Source organism: Vicia villosa, unplaced genomic scaffold, assembly GCF_029867415.1.
Source record: "Vicia villosa cultivar HV-30 ecotype Madison, WI unplaced genomic scaffold, Vvil1.0 ctg.000467F_1_1, whole genome shotgun sequence".
In the NCBI taxonomy this organism is placed as follows: Eukaryota; Viridiplantae; Streptophyta; class Magnoliopsida; order Fabales; family Fabaceae; genus Vicia; species Vicia villosa.
In genome coordinates, this window is record NW_026705225.1 from 239,154 (window position 1) to 254,744 (window position 15,591).

Below are 15,591 nucleotides of genomic sequence, written 5' to 3' on the forward strand. Positions count from 1 at the left end.
GTAGGTACACTATGTTGTTAGTGCTCTTGCAAATTCTCTATATTTACAATCAAACCCTACTAGATTTTTTCTTGCCTCGTGTGCTTTTTATTATTCATGTACATTTCTCTCTAAACCCTACTAGATTTAGACTTTAATAACCTGCATAAATTGAAATGTTTAAAGCAGGCACTACGCCAAATTTGGCTTTTAGCAGCACATCTACGAAAGCGCTTTTAAGCAAAAGCGCTGCTATAGGTTTCGCTAAAAATAAAACTAAAACACAAGAGAAAAAAACGCTGCTGTAGAGGAACATTAGAAAGCGCTTAAAAAAAGCGCTGGTAAAGGGTCCCCTTACGAAAGCGCTTTTCAAAAAGCGCTGGTAAAGGTCCCAATATGAAAGCGCTTCCTAAAAAGCGCTGCCTTAGGCCATTAAGTTTAAAAAAAAAAAAAAAAAAAACAACCAAAATCCCTAATTCATTTTCACGATTTTCAGTCTTCCCTAAATACAAATCTTCTTCTCCAGCTCCGCTCCCCTCTCTCCGCCGTCCCTCAGCTACTTTACTTCTTCCTCTCTCGCAGCGTTTTTCCTCAGTTCCTCTTCTTCTCCGACACTGAAACCCTAAAGTCATTGTCAGTATGTTCTTCTTATTCTCCGACGCTGAAACCCCCTCTCCGACGAAGAAACCTAAAGTCACTGTGTTTCTCTCTCTAGAACTCCAGAAATCGTAGCTCTTCCGATTCACCCTCACAATGGGTTCCGAGGGATCCAGCGTCGTTGGTAATTCTCGAACACATCTTCACTTTGGTTTTCATTTTCTATTGTTTAGTGTTCTTCGTCTTTCTACTGGTTCCAATTTTGTGCATTTTTTTTGTTTTTCCAGTGGTTGGTTGCTTGTGTATAGGTTCTCATGTGATTCTCTGCTTGTTTTTTCAATTGTGCTGGATATGTAATTTAGAATTTCTAACTTCCGTTTCTCTGTGTTGAAATTGGTCAAGTGTTTGTTTGAATCTGGTGGTTATGCAAATTCATTTTATTTGGAGCTGTGATTGTGTGAATTTCTAGTTATCTGAGCTATTTCTATGATGAATGTAACAGTGAAAGGGGGAAATTTTTTGAATTGAATGTGTTTGTGAAATGAAATTTGAATGCGGTTGTAGGGCTTCTCATGGAGACGCAGCCACACGATAATTTGCAGCATGCACTGGTTTCTTCCCGTGACACCAACAATCTACCCAACGACGCGGTGGTCGATGCGGTGGCCGATGTTTCAAACCACATGTGCCTAATTTGCGAATTCACTCGCTCGTTTTTCTGTTTGAGAAACTGTTGGTATGAATTTTGTTACTGTGGTTGGTTTTTTAGAGTCATTTAAGAAAAAAGCCATGTTTCAAGGGATGTAATATGTGCCTGGTTTTTGTGTTATTGTGTTATATGTTCCCTCACCATTCCTGCTTTGAGGTTTTGATTTAATATTTTAATTTCCTAGTCATTAAGTTTTAGTCCTTGCATTTTAACGGTTAAGTTAATTTTTGTGTTATCATTGTAATTGCTCTTATTGTTCAAGATGGAAAGCACTAGCCTTAGCCTCTATGTGTCTCAGACTGATGCTGATTGTGTTTGCCAAACACCAGAGTGGTAGTCAAGTCTCTGCATAGTTCAAAAAATGCTTCTGAAGTTTGGGAAAAAGAGTCACAGCCCGACTACACGCAACACGGAAACAGATAATGTCAGCGTTGGTGGTTATGAGGTAGATGAGATTGGAACTAACAGTTCCTCTAATGAAGGAACTGCTATCAAAAAGAAGATAACTCGATTCGAAATGCATCAAGCTCTGAAATTGCAACGCGGAGAGGTATATCTACATCCTATAAAATATAAATTTGGATGGTGGTTCTATAGCTTCTAGCCAGCACTTAATCATCTGTTTTTTTATTGATGTATCATGAGACAGTATCCGTTATTTTTTCTAGAACTATACCTGTTTGAAAATTTTCAATATGTATGCAGATTTCACAACGCAGTGTGTACAACCCTCTTGATTTGTTCTCTGAATCAAAGGAAAGAGTTCATAAAGCTATCAAAAATCTCTTTACTACCCCTCAAAACAATTTCCGTGTATTTTTGAATGGTTCTCTCACACTCGGAGGACTGGGAGGTGGTGCTGAAAGTTCAGATGTATGTATGGCCAAAGTACTTGAAGATGAACTTCACTCGGTCATTCAAGCTGGCGATGGCCAATGTACAAAGAACTTATTTACTCTTGTTACTGAAGCTGTGCATAAATCAGGAGTCCTTAATCAGCTCCTGGAGATTCAGAAGCTTGATGGTTTTGACGTAGAAGGAGCTATCCATGCATATTATAACATTACTTGTCAACAGTGCAAGGTGTGTAAATAATTTCGTAAAGAACAGGCAAAATTATTTTCCTCTTTGCATTCAGCTTCATTGGATGAAAGCTTGAGAGTCGTGAAGGACTACCTGATAGCAGCTACTGCAAAAGACTGCAGTTTGATGTTATGTTTTAAACCAAGGAATGAGAATGATTCTGATTCTGGATCTTCCTACAATACTGTATATCTTGAGTCAACTAAACAAGCCTTTGATTATAAGGTAAGGACAACTTCATATCTATTATTATTGGTTTAAACTTTAAGAAATTGTACTTGCTTGTGAGAGTAGAGGTCTTATTTGGCTGCAATTTGACTTGTATTAGGTGCATTTTATCGACCTTGATTTAAAGCGTTTGAATAAAGTGGAAGACTACTATGAGTTAGATAAGAATATAGTGAGCTGCTACAAACAGATGAACAAAATAGATGATGGAAGAAATGAAGATGCAAAGTTGCAGGGACCTGAAGTTGCAAACTTGCAGGGATCTGAAGTTACAAACTTGCAGGGGCCTAAAGTTGCAAATTTGCAAGGACCTGAAGTTGCATACTGAAGTAGGTTTTGTCTCTTTGCAAGAAAGAAGATCATCTCATAGTGGTATGACTAATCAAATTCTAGTTTAATTTCAACCTTGTTGTATCTTTGAATGGACCACACTTTAGCATTAACTATACTTTAATTTCAGTGGGTTCATAAGGTTGTGTTTTTTTAATGCTTAAGTCACTAAGTGTAATCATACTGAATGCAGGGCTAACTATATTTACAATTGTAACTATTTAATAAATGCAAAATAATACTGGTATGTGGATAAATCCAAGTTACTTAAAATTATACGTGTTACAATTTCTAAAGGTTTTAAATAAAATTATATTAACATATAGTAAATGTAATTAGTTTCTCCAGGGTGTAGGTTTTATTGAAATAGACTTTTAGTTTTGTTCCCTGTTGAAATTATAGTTGATCAAAAAGAGTGGATTCACTAACATTTTGTTTCTTATTTGGTTTTATTTTAGGAGGGGGAAGAGGGCTTAAAAGTTAATTAAGTGTCAATCACCTCCTTAAGATCTAAGGTGATAGTGTGGGACTTTTTTGTATTGGTGTAGTTAGTCGAAGGCCATCACCGATTCGAAGAACATGAAAGCAGCATCATCCGTTGTCGGCACCAATAACCCCTCTTATTTCTTTGGTAAGTCAAGTTCAAATTCAACATAATCGACTTCAAAGATGATCTCACAATGCATAAATTAAAACCTGTAATTTTGATAATTTTGATTGGATTGTGTATGTAATGAACCTAATTGTTTATGTATAGTTTCTGCCCGGTTTTTGTTTAATCGAATAAATCATGTGTTGAAATCAATTTTCTATATTCCGATTCTTAAATTGTGTAACAAAATGAGTTCTTTGATTTTATTTTCATTTGAGGATTGGTATCGTGATTTTATTCTCAACTCCATGCATTTTCAATGTTAGTGTGCTTACTAAAAAGTTGGTTAAGATTTTTTTGTAATGGTGTAGTTAGTCGAAGACCATCACTGATAAAAAAAAGCATAAAAAATTTAAAAAAAAAATGCAACCTACGAAAGCGCTTCTGGAAAAAGCGCTGTTATAGGGAGGGCTACGAGAGCGCTTTTCTGAATAAAAGAGCTGATATAGGGGAGGCTATCAGAGCGCTTTTTCCAGAAAAAGCGCTCTCATAGGGGGGGATACCAGAGCGCTTTTCTGGAAAAAGCGCTCTTATAGGGTGAGCTACCAGAGCGCTTTTTCCAGAAAAGCGCTTTTATAGGGGGGGTCTACCAGAGCGCTTTCAGAAGCGCTTTTGTTACCTACGCCAGCGCTGGCTTTCACAGCGCTTTTAAAGCCCAAAATAAGCGCTTTCGTAGGCCTTCCGTGTTGTAGTGAGGCCTCGGTAGATTTTATTTTTCAGGTTGTGCGTGCATGCAATTTTCCCATTTACTCTTTTTCATATTTTTATGCAGAATGAGGCTTTGCATAATTATCTCAATGGTCTACCTCCTTTAGAGACCAAAAAGTATGTTGGAGCATCCTTGAATTCACTTGCCTTTGATTCTTCTCCTCCTGCAACATTTGATGATGCCTTATCATCCTATGCCACCTTATATGATGAATCCGTAGTCCCTATAAGGTACTTGTAAAATATTCTTTTCCTGTTTATGGATGATTGTGAGTTATGATATTTGATATTTATTTCTGTTTATTTTGATACCCCACTATTATTCTTTGCTAGAAATAACTCTTTGGGCACATCAATGCTTGACCTTTTTCATGAGGATATAAGTAAAATACATTCACAAGAAGAAGCTGGTAAAGTTACTGCCGCCGAAGATTGCTCACCTGAGTTATCTTGTATCCCCGAACATTATCCTCTTAACTTACTTGGCATGCCAGTACCAGATGGTACCTATGTACTTGATGGTTCTACGGAAGATTCAGTTGAAGGTGGACATTATATTAAGGAAGTAGGTCAGATTGAGGCAAACATTGAAGTTCCAAATTGTGATGGCAAAAACATTATTAGTAAAATGCAATCTCCAACAACAATGGATAGAAATCCAATGGAGAGATGTAATGATGAGGTGAGAAAATCAAATTATTCGCATCACCTTCGTGGAAAGAATCATTATTATAAAATTTGCTACGTTTTGTATTGCATGTTACAACAATGTTATAAATATTCAATTTCTTTCTTCCTGTGTCAATTTGTTGAACAAATCAGTCATTGTAAATAATACTTTTGTTTTTGTATATAATAGGTTGTTTGTATCGGACGCCATATACAAGGGCACGCTCTAGATAGGCGCGGTCTAGAGAATAATATGACCGTTAATGCTTCAAACATCCGTTCTTATACAGCAAAATCTGATGAGTGGAATGCAAGTAATCAAATCTGTGGAAGTACTCACATAATGCCGTTTCAGGATCTAACGAATAAACAGTTGAATCCTCCAAACTTGAAAAGGAAGAGGACAGGTCAGATCGATCTGGATGCTTCTGGCTTAACACATGAAAATCAGGAGGAAAGTGCTGATTTCTATCAGAGTATCCCGAAAAAGAAGACGAAAACGGGGGAATTAGAAGGGGCATGCAATAACTGTAAATGTATAAAATCACAGTGTTTGAAACGGTAAGATATAGAAATTGCTTCTTTTATTTGGGTGATAGAACAAAGATTACTCTACTAGTATAAGTTGTGAATGAGCTTAATGTATATATTTTTTTTTCAGATATTGTGAATGCTTTGCTGCTGGAGTTTACTGCACAGGACCTTGCTCATGTCAAAACTGCTTGAATAAACCTATTAATGAAAATATTATCCTGGAAGCTCGCAAGAAGAATGTGCCTAAAGTTGTAAGAATTTCTGATTCTACATCTTAAATAAATTAAAACTTGATTCGATATTAATGATATTTTTCATGTAGGAGGACGCCAACAAAAGCGGATGCAACTGCAATAAATCGGGGTGCATGAAGAAATATTGCGAATGCTTTAAGGGTGGTGTTGGTTGCTCCCCAAGCTGTACCTGTCAAGGATGTGAGAATATAAATGGTAGAAAGATAGATGACTGTATTGTTTGGAAGCCACATCTTATCTGGGACTGGAACAAACAGAAGCATTACAAATCCGAGAACATCTTGTACTGAATAGTTTGGAAGCCACATCAAGAGCCTGTGAAATCAAATCCTATAGGAACCATAATTAGATTTCTTTCTGAATGTAATTGATTTCTTAAACCTTACTTTTGTTGATGCCACAATGTACAACTCCAGTCAATGCTTACGTTATTAATATTATCCTCTTAATTTCAATGTTTGTTGTATGTCCCTGAAAAAATTGTTCAAAATTTTACTGTTTGAATCTTTTAGGATGTAAGAAATGTACATTGTAAGATCAAAACACATGAGAGACTTATTTAGGCTGAAAAAGGACTAATAATATGAATCATTTTATTGATGAAAAATTAAATATATTATTTCTTTTAGTTACACCTCAAAATCAGAAGAGACTTGATTCATTTTTGCTTTGCATCACTTTTCTGCATTTTATCCTTTTTGATTCATTCTCCTTTCACTTTGTTTCCACTATTAAAAAAATTCAGTGAGTTTCTTGTGCTACAAGCAAAAATATTCGGTTCACAAGAGTCCATCTCTATAATGAATTTAGAATTTGCAAATCAGAGGTAAAGAGCTAACATAGTACTATATGTGAAGAGTGTGATAAAATTGATGTTCATTATTAATCTCTATTCATCTGCATATCAAGATCGTATGTGAGCTCATTTTACAAATCGTTAAACAAATTTATTTATTTTATTGTTTTTCTTAACGCTTGTACAACAAAAACTGAGTTGTTTTTTTAAGTTATTTAGAGTTGTTGGAGTTCACTTTATTAAGAACATAAACTGAGTTGTTTTTTGAAGTTATTTAGAGTTGTTGGAGTTCACTTTATTAAGAAGAATAAGTGGAATGTCGCAGGTTGAAATTTACACTCTCACATTTAATATTCTTATATAATTATTAGTTGTGTTAAAGGGACTAGACATGTGTTTTTTTTGTTGGTGTGCTAAAATTTAATTACTATAGTGTATCACTAAAATTATATTTGTCACTTATAAGTCACTTTTCGATAAATTACTTTAAACTATTAATTAAATATTAGTGTTTTTTATTTTGTATTATTTTTTACTATTTATTACTCTTTTTTTAACTTTTGTAATTTCTCTGTTTTTTTGTCAATAATAAAGAATAATTTTGTTAGATTTATTTTATTTTGAGTGATAACTAATGTTTTTAAATGTTAATTTTAGAGAGAAAAAAGTATCCGTACAAATAGAAGAAAATTGCTATTTTATTCCACTTATTAAGATAAAAAAAATAGTATTGCTTAAAAACAAATTTAAAAATCAAACTAACCACTAAGTCCTATTAATATGGAACTAACCACTAAGTCCTATTAATTTGACTACATATAGCCCATGTCTACTGAGTTCAACTAAACTTCCTATAAACTATGACAACTCTAACCAAAGCATAAATAATAAATAAAACAATAAAAAATAATATTTTTAATATTTTCCTTTAAAATAAATGTAGTATTTTCTTTGTAAACAAGTTGGTGATACTTATAAACCATCAACTTTAAAAATAAAAAAAAAAGTAAAAGTCTTCCGACATTCAGTTTATCATACACACTCAACGACACAATGATTCCACTATTCATTTTAGAGAGTGAAAGGTACACGAACAAGTAGAAGAAAAGTGCTATCTTATTCCACTTATTAAGATCAAAACAAAGTCTGCTTTAAAAAACTAACCACTAAGCCCTATTAATCTGGGTGCATATAGCTCATGTCTACTGACTTCAACTAAACTTACTATAAACTAGGATAAGTATGGCCAAAGCATAAATAACAAATAAAACAATAATAAATAATATTTTTAACATCCTCCCTTAAACTGGATGTCTTCAAAGACATTCAATTTATCACACACGTCCAACAATGCTCTGATTCCACTATTAATTTTAGAGAGAAAAAAGATACACGTGCAATTAGAAGAAAACTGCTATATTATTCCACTTATTAAGATCAAAATAGAGTACTGATTAAAAACAACTTTAAAAAGCTAACCACTAAGACCTATTAATCTGGCTGCGTATAGCTCATGTCTATTGACTTCAACTAAACTTCCTATGAACTAGGATAAGTCTGGTCAAAGCTTAAATAATAAATAAAAACAATAATAAATAATATTTCTAACATACTCTCTTAAACTGAATGTCTTCAAACTAAATGTCTTCAAACTAAATGTCTTCAGAGACATTTAATTTATCACGCACATCCAACAATGCTTTGATTTCACTGTTAATTTTAGAAAGAGAAAAGTACACGTATAAGTAGAAGAAAACTGTTATTTTATTCCATTTATTAAGATCAAAACAGAGTACTTCTTAAAAACAACTTTAAAAAATAAGCTAACCATTAAATCCTATTAATCTTGAGCTAACCACTAAAGCCTATTAATCTGACTGCATATAACCCATGTCTAATGACTTCAACTAAACTTCCTATAAACTAGGACATGTCAAACCAAAACTTAAATAATAAATACAATAATAATAATAAATATTAAATAATATTTTTAACACTAAAATCACTTTTTCAAGTGAATCTAAACAATCACGTTGAATGTTGCTGCACGTGGGATGATAAGCAAAACAAATGAAAGCACACCATGCCCCTTTTCTTTTGTTAATTTCTCTCTTTAAACATGTCCCTTCACACTTTCCCTTTTCTAAACTTTTAGCACTATCCCTTCCTCTTATATCGATGAAATATAACTTATATTTTATCCTAACTTTTCAGAATCTGAGGGAGGGATGAAGGTACCACACACCTTGTACTAAGAAACGAAAAAACAATATGATTCATTGCTTTATATGGGACCATACCATATTTTAGAGTTTCAAATACAAATTGCATTGCAAGCTGTGGTTGGTACTTGGTGGGGTTGTGATGCAATAGAAGTGAATGTGAGTTAAGACTTATAAAAGAGAGGTAGATCAATTTTTCCACAAATACAATAGTATATATGTTTGTAATTGTAGGGTTAAATATATGTAGAAGTCTTTTTCATCTTTTATGATATCAATAATGTTAGGGTCAAATAGTAGAGGAATATCACATCACATCATGTGGGTCGGTGTCACGTAATTGTTGTCTTTAAAAGAAAGGTAGCTTTGGTTGGGAGTAACATCAAGAGGAAGATCACATTATTATTTTCTATCATATTACTCTTTTGTTCTTATTCTTCATTCCAAGCTATGAATTGAGGATTGAACTGTGAAGGTTATGTGTACCTATCCATGAAAATTACACACGAATTTTGAAAAATTTGATGAGATTAATTCATTTAAAATGATGATTCGTGATGAATGTTGACTTTAGATGAATTTGAAGTAGAAATGTAAAAATAGTTTGGTACTTGAAGTGAAAAAGCTAAAAAATTTATAAAAAAAAATTAGATAAGTAAACATGAATTAGAACACGTGTGTGTGTGTATATATATATATATATATATATATATATATATATATATATATATATATATATATATATATATATCAACAGTTGTTAAAGATAACTGTTGTGATAGGTAGATGTTGACGCGGTAGAGCGGCAAACAAAAGATTTGGAAGTATTCTGAGATTTATCGTCTCCATATAGATCGATGCGAGGGAAAGAATATCTTTCAACAGTTTCTGTATTTCTGAGCTTGGGTTGAGTGGTTTAAAGCTTAAATTGCATAAAGTAAATTATGAACAAGAAAATAAATGCATTCTTTGGATAAAAGAGAACTCGTCAAGATTGAATTTCATCTACCCTTCAAATACTTAAATTTATTACTCAATTGCACTCAATCTAAATTACTCGTCAATATCATCATGTATCACTCACAACAAAGGTTATGTCTAACACAAAGTTGAGATATCAATTGTTTTGATCTCGTCGGCGATGTCTTGCGTAATTCAACCAACACAAAGTCATTAAGAGTATATACCCACTATGATTACTAGGCCTAAATCTATCTCTAGAGTCTAGAACCTAGCAAATATTCATCCAAGAACAAGATTTGAGGAGTATATGTCTATAGCAACTCAAATTCAAGCACAAAGCAAAAATAAGGATAAACACCAGCATTGATTTGTAAACTAGATTTTATACAATGCCATGAGCAACAAATATACATACAAAATAACTAGACTTACATACAAAACCCCAAAAATGAGGGTACAAAGAGAAGATAGAAGAAGATGAACAAGAATCTCTCGGTTCGTCAATTCCGATTGAAGCAAACCCACCTCCGATCATCAAGATGCAACTCCAAATGTTGTTTTCTAAGCTATAACGTCAAAGAATATAGTTCGGAGCAAAAAATACTCAGACCATGACCTAAAAATTTGTTCTAAATCTATTTATACAAGTTTAAAAGTTGTAAACTGCACCTAGCCAGCATAGAGGGCGCTTAGCGCGGAACCCGTTGTCCCGAGAAAACATCAGCTCTTGTTTTTTACATAACTTTTGAATGGTAAATCCAATTTACGGATGGCCAGAAGCATTGAAAAGCTTATTCAATGATCTATATTACAATAACTAAATGTCATTGCTTGAATACCTACAAAAAATGAGATAAAAATAATCAAACTCAATTATATTTATGTGATAACGCAACTATACACAATAATTACACAATGACGAAATAAATTCATATTTACATACAAGTTGAGGGTTATTTACTATATTCCAACAAAATAAGTCGATAAGTGCCACAAAATTATATACAAATATAACTATTTTATCACCATGATCACACGTCTGTAGTGGAAAGCAACATACTTAAAATCATGCGCTATCTGACAACGGACATACGACTGTCATTATATGCATTTCACATCCGTTGTGAAAATTATTTTTCATAGTAGTGAACACACCAAGATAAAGAATATAATTTTGCCAATACTATATTCTTCACCTACTTGCAAAAAGAAACAAAATGAGAAGAGATGGAAGTCATTCCAAAAACATGATGAAAATCTAACCAATCAAACACATCTTCCCAAACTTTTGAACTAATTTTGCAAGATAAGGACATATGCATACAATCTTCTTCATCAATGAAACACATAAGACAAGCCATATTATGTGCACCTTTAATAATTCCTTGCTTGACCAATTGAGATGTAGATGGAATCTGATTATGCAGAAAATTTCAACAAGAATCTTGAACCTTGCTCGACACCTTCGACTTCCAAACCTTATGAAAGCTCATCAATCGCAAGTCATCAATTACAACATATTCATTATTCTAATCTGAGACAGCTTTGTAACTGTTTTTTTACCAAAAGCCCACTAATGTTGCGCCACCAAAAAAATGTAGCCTCACAACCATTTACCAGTTTGATTGAAGCAAGAATACACAACATTTTTTAAGAAAGAGCTTTCTCTTCTGATTTCAAGTCAACAAGTTGGACTCCTAAATTCCATTTCCAGACTTAACCTTACCACTACCTGCATTTTAAATTGTAAAAGCCGCATTTGAAGCTTTCGTAAACAGAGAAGGGTACTGCATGTTTAAAGGGTTCAGACCAAGTCATTTTGAATTCCAAAATTTGATTTGATTTCCCTTTCCTAATCTACAATGAATAAAAGAAGAAAACCAATTCAGATTAACAAGGGAACATCTCGCCACCATAGATAATCATGTTTAGAAGTAGCCGACGGAATTGGAGCCAAGATCTTCATCTTCAAGTCATCGTACCTGTAAGATGAAAAAATCAAACAAGATAGGATTTTTGTCGTTGAGAATACGCCAATGTCACTTACTCAACAACGCCAAATTAAATCTCTTGTTATGCTTTAAACATAACCACCCCTTCTTTGGAATACAAATTAAGTTCCAGCTGAGCCAATTAACTTTTCGTTTATCCTCGGTACCTCCCCACAAAAGTTGATGTTGAATCTTAGTTACCTCATTAAACATCACTTTTTGAGCCTTGAAGAACGAAAAAGTAATATACATGCAAACTAGAAAAAATAGTGGTAATTAACACGACTTTATCACCTAAGGATAAATGGAGAAACCCCCCCCCCCCCCCCCCCATAAAGATAGTCTCTTTCACAACTTTAACTGAACCAGATTCCACACTTCCTTTCTCCTAGGATTAACTCCTATTTGAATCCCAAGAAAAGAAAAAGGAACTGAACCTATATTGCAGGAAAGAAACCCTGACGCGACTTGGATGAAGTCCTCTTCAACATTTAAGCCAATTAACTTGATTTTAGCAAGATTCACACACAGACCCGAAAGTAGTTCGAAACCTCGTAAAATACGTTTCAAGCTCCATAAATTATTCTCTAAAGGTTCACAAAGGATTAATGTATCATCCGCAAATTGGAGGGTTTCAAAATGGTTGTGATCGTTCACTAAAAAACTCGTTAAATCACCTATACTAACGGCTTTTTGCATCGTCTTGGTTAAACCTTCTGTTGCCACCAAGAAAAGATTAAAGTTATAAATATAAATGTCAATGGTTTGATACCGTTCTTCAACATAAAAAAGTAATAATATTTTTTAGATGAAACGTTAATAAACCTAACTTAGTTAGGTTTAAATATGCAATATAATATTAGATCTAATAGTATTAGAAGTGTTTATAACTTATATACTGCACTGAATAAAACTACATTAATAATAATTAATAAAGTGTGAGTGTGTGTAGTCTAGCGGTGAAACGTTTGGGTCTTGAGAGTATGCTCCTCTCAAGTACTCAAGTTCGAATTCCGCTAGATACAAATTGTTTATTCAAAAAAAATTAATAATTACTTAATCATTAAAGTGATTTTAGTTCAAATTTAAATTGATTTAAAATTAATTTATATTTATAAATTGAATTATAATTAATTTCCATTTATAAACTGATTATATATTTTGAATTCTTTTAGAACTAACGTATTTTTAAGAAAAAATTATTTTTTATTTTTAAATAAAATAATATTTTAAAAAATTTATTTTTTATTAGGAAGGAAACAAACTAAAAATTAAAAATTCAAGAAAAAAAATTAAAATAAAATTTATTATTGGGAAAAAATTAGTTTTTTCATATTTAATTTAGAAAAACATTATTTTCAAAAAAAATAATTAAAGTTTTCAATTTTTTATTTTCAAAAAAATTTCTTAAAGTTTTCAATTTTTTATTTTCAAAAAAGTATATTTTTTTTGAAAAATACTGATTAGTAAAGAAAATATATTTCTAATAAGATTATTTATTTGAAAGTATTTTTAGATATGAATTTTTTATTTATAAGAAAAATGTAAAATCAAATTAGTTAAGAGAAAATAATAGATGATCCTTCATTGCGAAAATAAATTCATATTGTTTGTCGAGTATTCTGCGAAATCATAGAAGTTTTTGAGTTAGTGATGTGACGGAGTTATTTAATAAATTCTTATTAATAAACTCTTATTGAACAATGGCATAAAATTATTTTATATTATCATATTTCATATTTATTAAACTCGTTAGTTATACAGATTAAACTAATTTTTAATATAAATATGATTAACTAAATTGTTTATAACATATGATCTAATTTATTAATTATTTAAATATTTCTAATTTTTAATGCAATTCACTTTATCTAGATTAATACTTGTCGATAAACATTAATAGTATAATATTATAAATCTTTCGCAATACTATTAGAGTATATTTGGTGCATACGATAAGATATCAATATGATAAAATAAGAAAATTTCTTTGCCAACCTCCCAACCTTTTAGTTCACCTCTGGTGAAAAACCCAAACTACCCCTGACTTCGGAAATGAACTTCCGAACTGCATGAAAAAGGTGTTTTCGAAAGTTCATCTCCGAAAGCGCCTTTTTTAAAAAAAAAATTGTCTTATTTCGGAAGTTCATTTCCGAAACCACAATTTCGGAAATGAACATCCGAAATAAGACACGTTCTGCAGATTAAGCAGAACACTCCCCCTCCCCCATTCATTTACCCTAATCCAACATCAAACAACACCAAAGGCGAAATTTTGTTAAAAGACTTCCAAGGCAACATCAAAGGCTCCAACAAGCTTCCTATACTACATTAAAAAGCACTCCAACCTCTTCAATCGGTAAGCATTTTGAGTTTTAGATCTATGCTTAAAATTGATATTAGGGTGTTTACAAATAGGAAAATATGTATTAGGTTAGGTTGGTACTGGTATTTAGGATGTTTAGAATGTGTAGACATAGGTTTAAAGTTTGATTTTGGGGTCTGCCATTGTAGGTTGCAGAAAAGCTCTGCGCAGGGGTGTTTCGGAAGTTCATTTCCGAAAACACCTCCATCCCAGTTTCGGAAATGAACTTCCGAACTGTATCAGAAGTGCATTTTTTTTTGTTTTTTCATTTGTCTCGCATATTAATCGATTTCGATTGTTTACAGGAACATGTCAGGCAACCAGCCAGCACGCATCAGACAGGGCAGGGAGTCCCAGACTGCGTCGGCTAGACGCGAGCGGGCGGCGGCGCAGCTGGCGTCGACACGCGGGCGGGGCCGGGGACGCCGTGTGCACGTTCCACAGGACTTGGTGGAGAGTTCATCTGCTTCAGGCTCTAGGAGTAGGCTGGCTCGGGTATCTTCTTCCCGCCAGCGAGAGGAGGAGGATGAGGATGAGGAGGAGGAGGAGGTCATACCGGATGTTGACCCTCCAGTCGGGGAGGAGGAGGAGCAGGAGGAGCAGGAGGTGGATAGCTATCCGGGAGGGCCTTTTGACACTTCCCTGCTGATTCACTACCAGGATCACGTCGCTCGGCGGATCTGGGAGGGAGAGGTATTTTTTTTAACTTATCCGTTTATTTGTCACCATTTTTTATAATTTTACCGTTTATTTCTCGCTTATTTGTTTTTTTTTTTTGTAACAGGAGAGAGAGCCATTGAAAATGGTGAACCACTCCAGGAAGATTTTCGGTCTGTTTAAACCAGCAGCTCAGTGGTTTAACGACCATGTGCGAGGTTCAGGGCTTAGCGGGCTCTGCATGACCGGGTACACCACCATCAGCACCGGCATGCAGGGGGCATTTGTGGAGCGCTGGCACAAGGAGATGTCTTCTTTCCACTTGCCGGTGGGGGAGTTGACGATCACCTTGCATGACGTCCAGTGTCTTCTCCACCTGCCTATTAGGGGGCCGCTGTTGCACCACTCCAGGATCCAGAGGGTCGAGGCCATTGAGTGGATGATGCACTATTTGGGCCTGCCGCACGAGGTTGCTCACTTTGAGTGTGTCACGACTTGTGGGCCTCATGTTCGGTTCACTACACTGAGCATCTATTTTGAGTTCCACCTGGACGCGGCGGCCGAGGCCGAGCAGGAGGATAACGACCTATTCAGGGAGTACCACCGCGGCTGCGCTCTCCGGTGCTGGTACATGCATGTGGTAGGCGCTGCATGCTTTGTGGACAAGAGTGCCAGGTACGTCGACGTGGCCTACCTCCGCTATTTCATGGACCTGGATACCGTTCACCAGTGGAACTGGGGGTCAGCTACTCTGGCATATCTCTACCAGAAGCTGAATGAGGCCTCCAACTGGAGGACGAGGCAGTTGCTCGGATCCTGCACACTGCTTACGGTACGTTTTATTTTAATACATT

The 15,591-nt window shown here is 34.3% G+C and overlaps 2 protein-coding genes across 4 annotated transcripts; both read left to right on the plus strand.

Moving 5' to 3' along the window:
- Nucleotides 1-212: 212 nt before the first annotated feature.
- LOC131628573 (uncharacterized) lies at nt 213-6,180 on the plus strand. Of its 3 annotated transcripts, none has more exons than XM_058899404.1 (11): nt 215-760; nt 1,141-1,312; nt 1,548-1,835; nt 1,991-2,593; nt 2,697-2,968; nt 3,385-3,557; nt 4,351-4,517; nt 4,620-4,968; nt 5,146-5,516; nt 5,617-5,740; nt 5,812-6,180. In XM_058899404.1, the coding sequence occupies exons 8-11, from the start codon at nt 4,642-4,644 to the stop codon at nt 6,031-6,033; spliced, it is 1,044 nt and encodes a 347-aa protein (XP_058755387.1). In that variant the 5' UTR covers nt 215-760; nt 1,141-1,312; nt 1,548-1,835; nt 1,991-2,593; nt 2,697-2,968; nt 3,385-3,557; nt 4,351-4,517; nt 4,620-4,641; the 3' UTR covers nt 6,034-6,180. The 3 variants fall into 3 exon arrangements, with proteins under 3 accessions (XP_058755389.1, XP_058755387.1, XP_058755388.1); XM_058899405.1 differs by having other exon boundaries at nt 1,615-1,835; XM_058899406.1 differs by having other exon boundaries at nt 213-1,312.
- Nucleotides 1,647-2,924, plus strand: LOC131628601 (inositol-pentakisphosphate 2-kinase-like). Its single transcript, XM_058899439.1, has 4 exons — nt 1,647-1,835; nt 1,991-2,309; nt 2,424-2,593; nt 2,697-2,924. Exons 1-4 carry the CDS (start codon nt 1,647-1,649, stop codon nt 2,922-2,924), a joined length of 906 nt encoding a protein of 301 aa, XP_058755422.1.
- Nucleotides 6,181-15,591: the final 9,411 nt, after the last annotated feature.

Excerpts from the sequence above, each read along its gene's own strand:
- LOC131628601 (XM_058899439.1), top strand. The coding sequence starts at position 1,647 with ATGCTTCTGAAGTTTGGGAAAAAGAGTCACAGCCCGACTACACGCAAC. Across the intron at positions 1,836-1,990 it reads TGAAATTGCAACGCGGAGAG|ATTTCACAACGCAGTGTGTA; the intron begins GTATATCTACAT and ends ATATGTATGCAG. Across the intron at positions 2,594-2,696 it reads AACAAGCCTTTGATTATAAG|GTGCATTTTATCGACCTTGA; the intron begins GTAAGGACAACT and ends GACTTGTATTAG.
- LOC131628573 (XM_058899406.1), top strand. The coding sequence starts at position 4,642 with ATGCTTGACCTTTTTCATGAGGATATAAGTAAAATACATTCACAAGAA. Across the intron at positions 5,517-5,616 it reads AAATCACAGTGTTTGAAACG|ATATTGTGAATGCTTTGCTG; the intron begins GTAAGATATAGA and ends TTTTTTTTTCAG. Across the intron at positions 5,741-5,811 it reads AGAAGAATGTGCCTAAAGTT|GAGGACGCCAACAAAAGCGG; the intron begins GTAAGAATTTCT and ends TTTTTCATGTAG.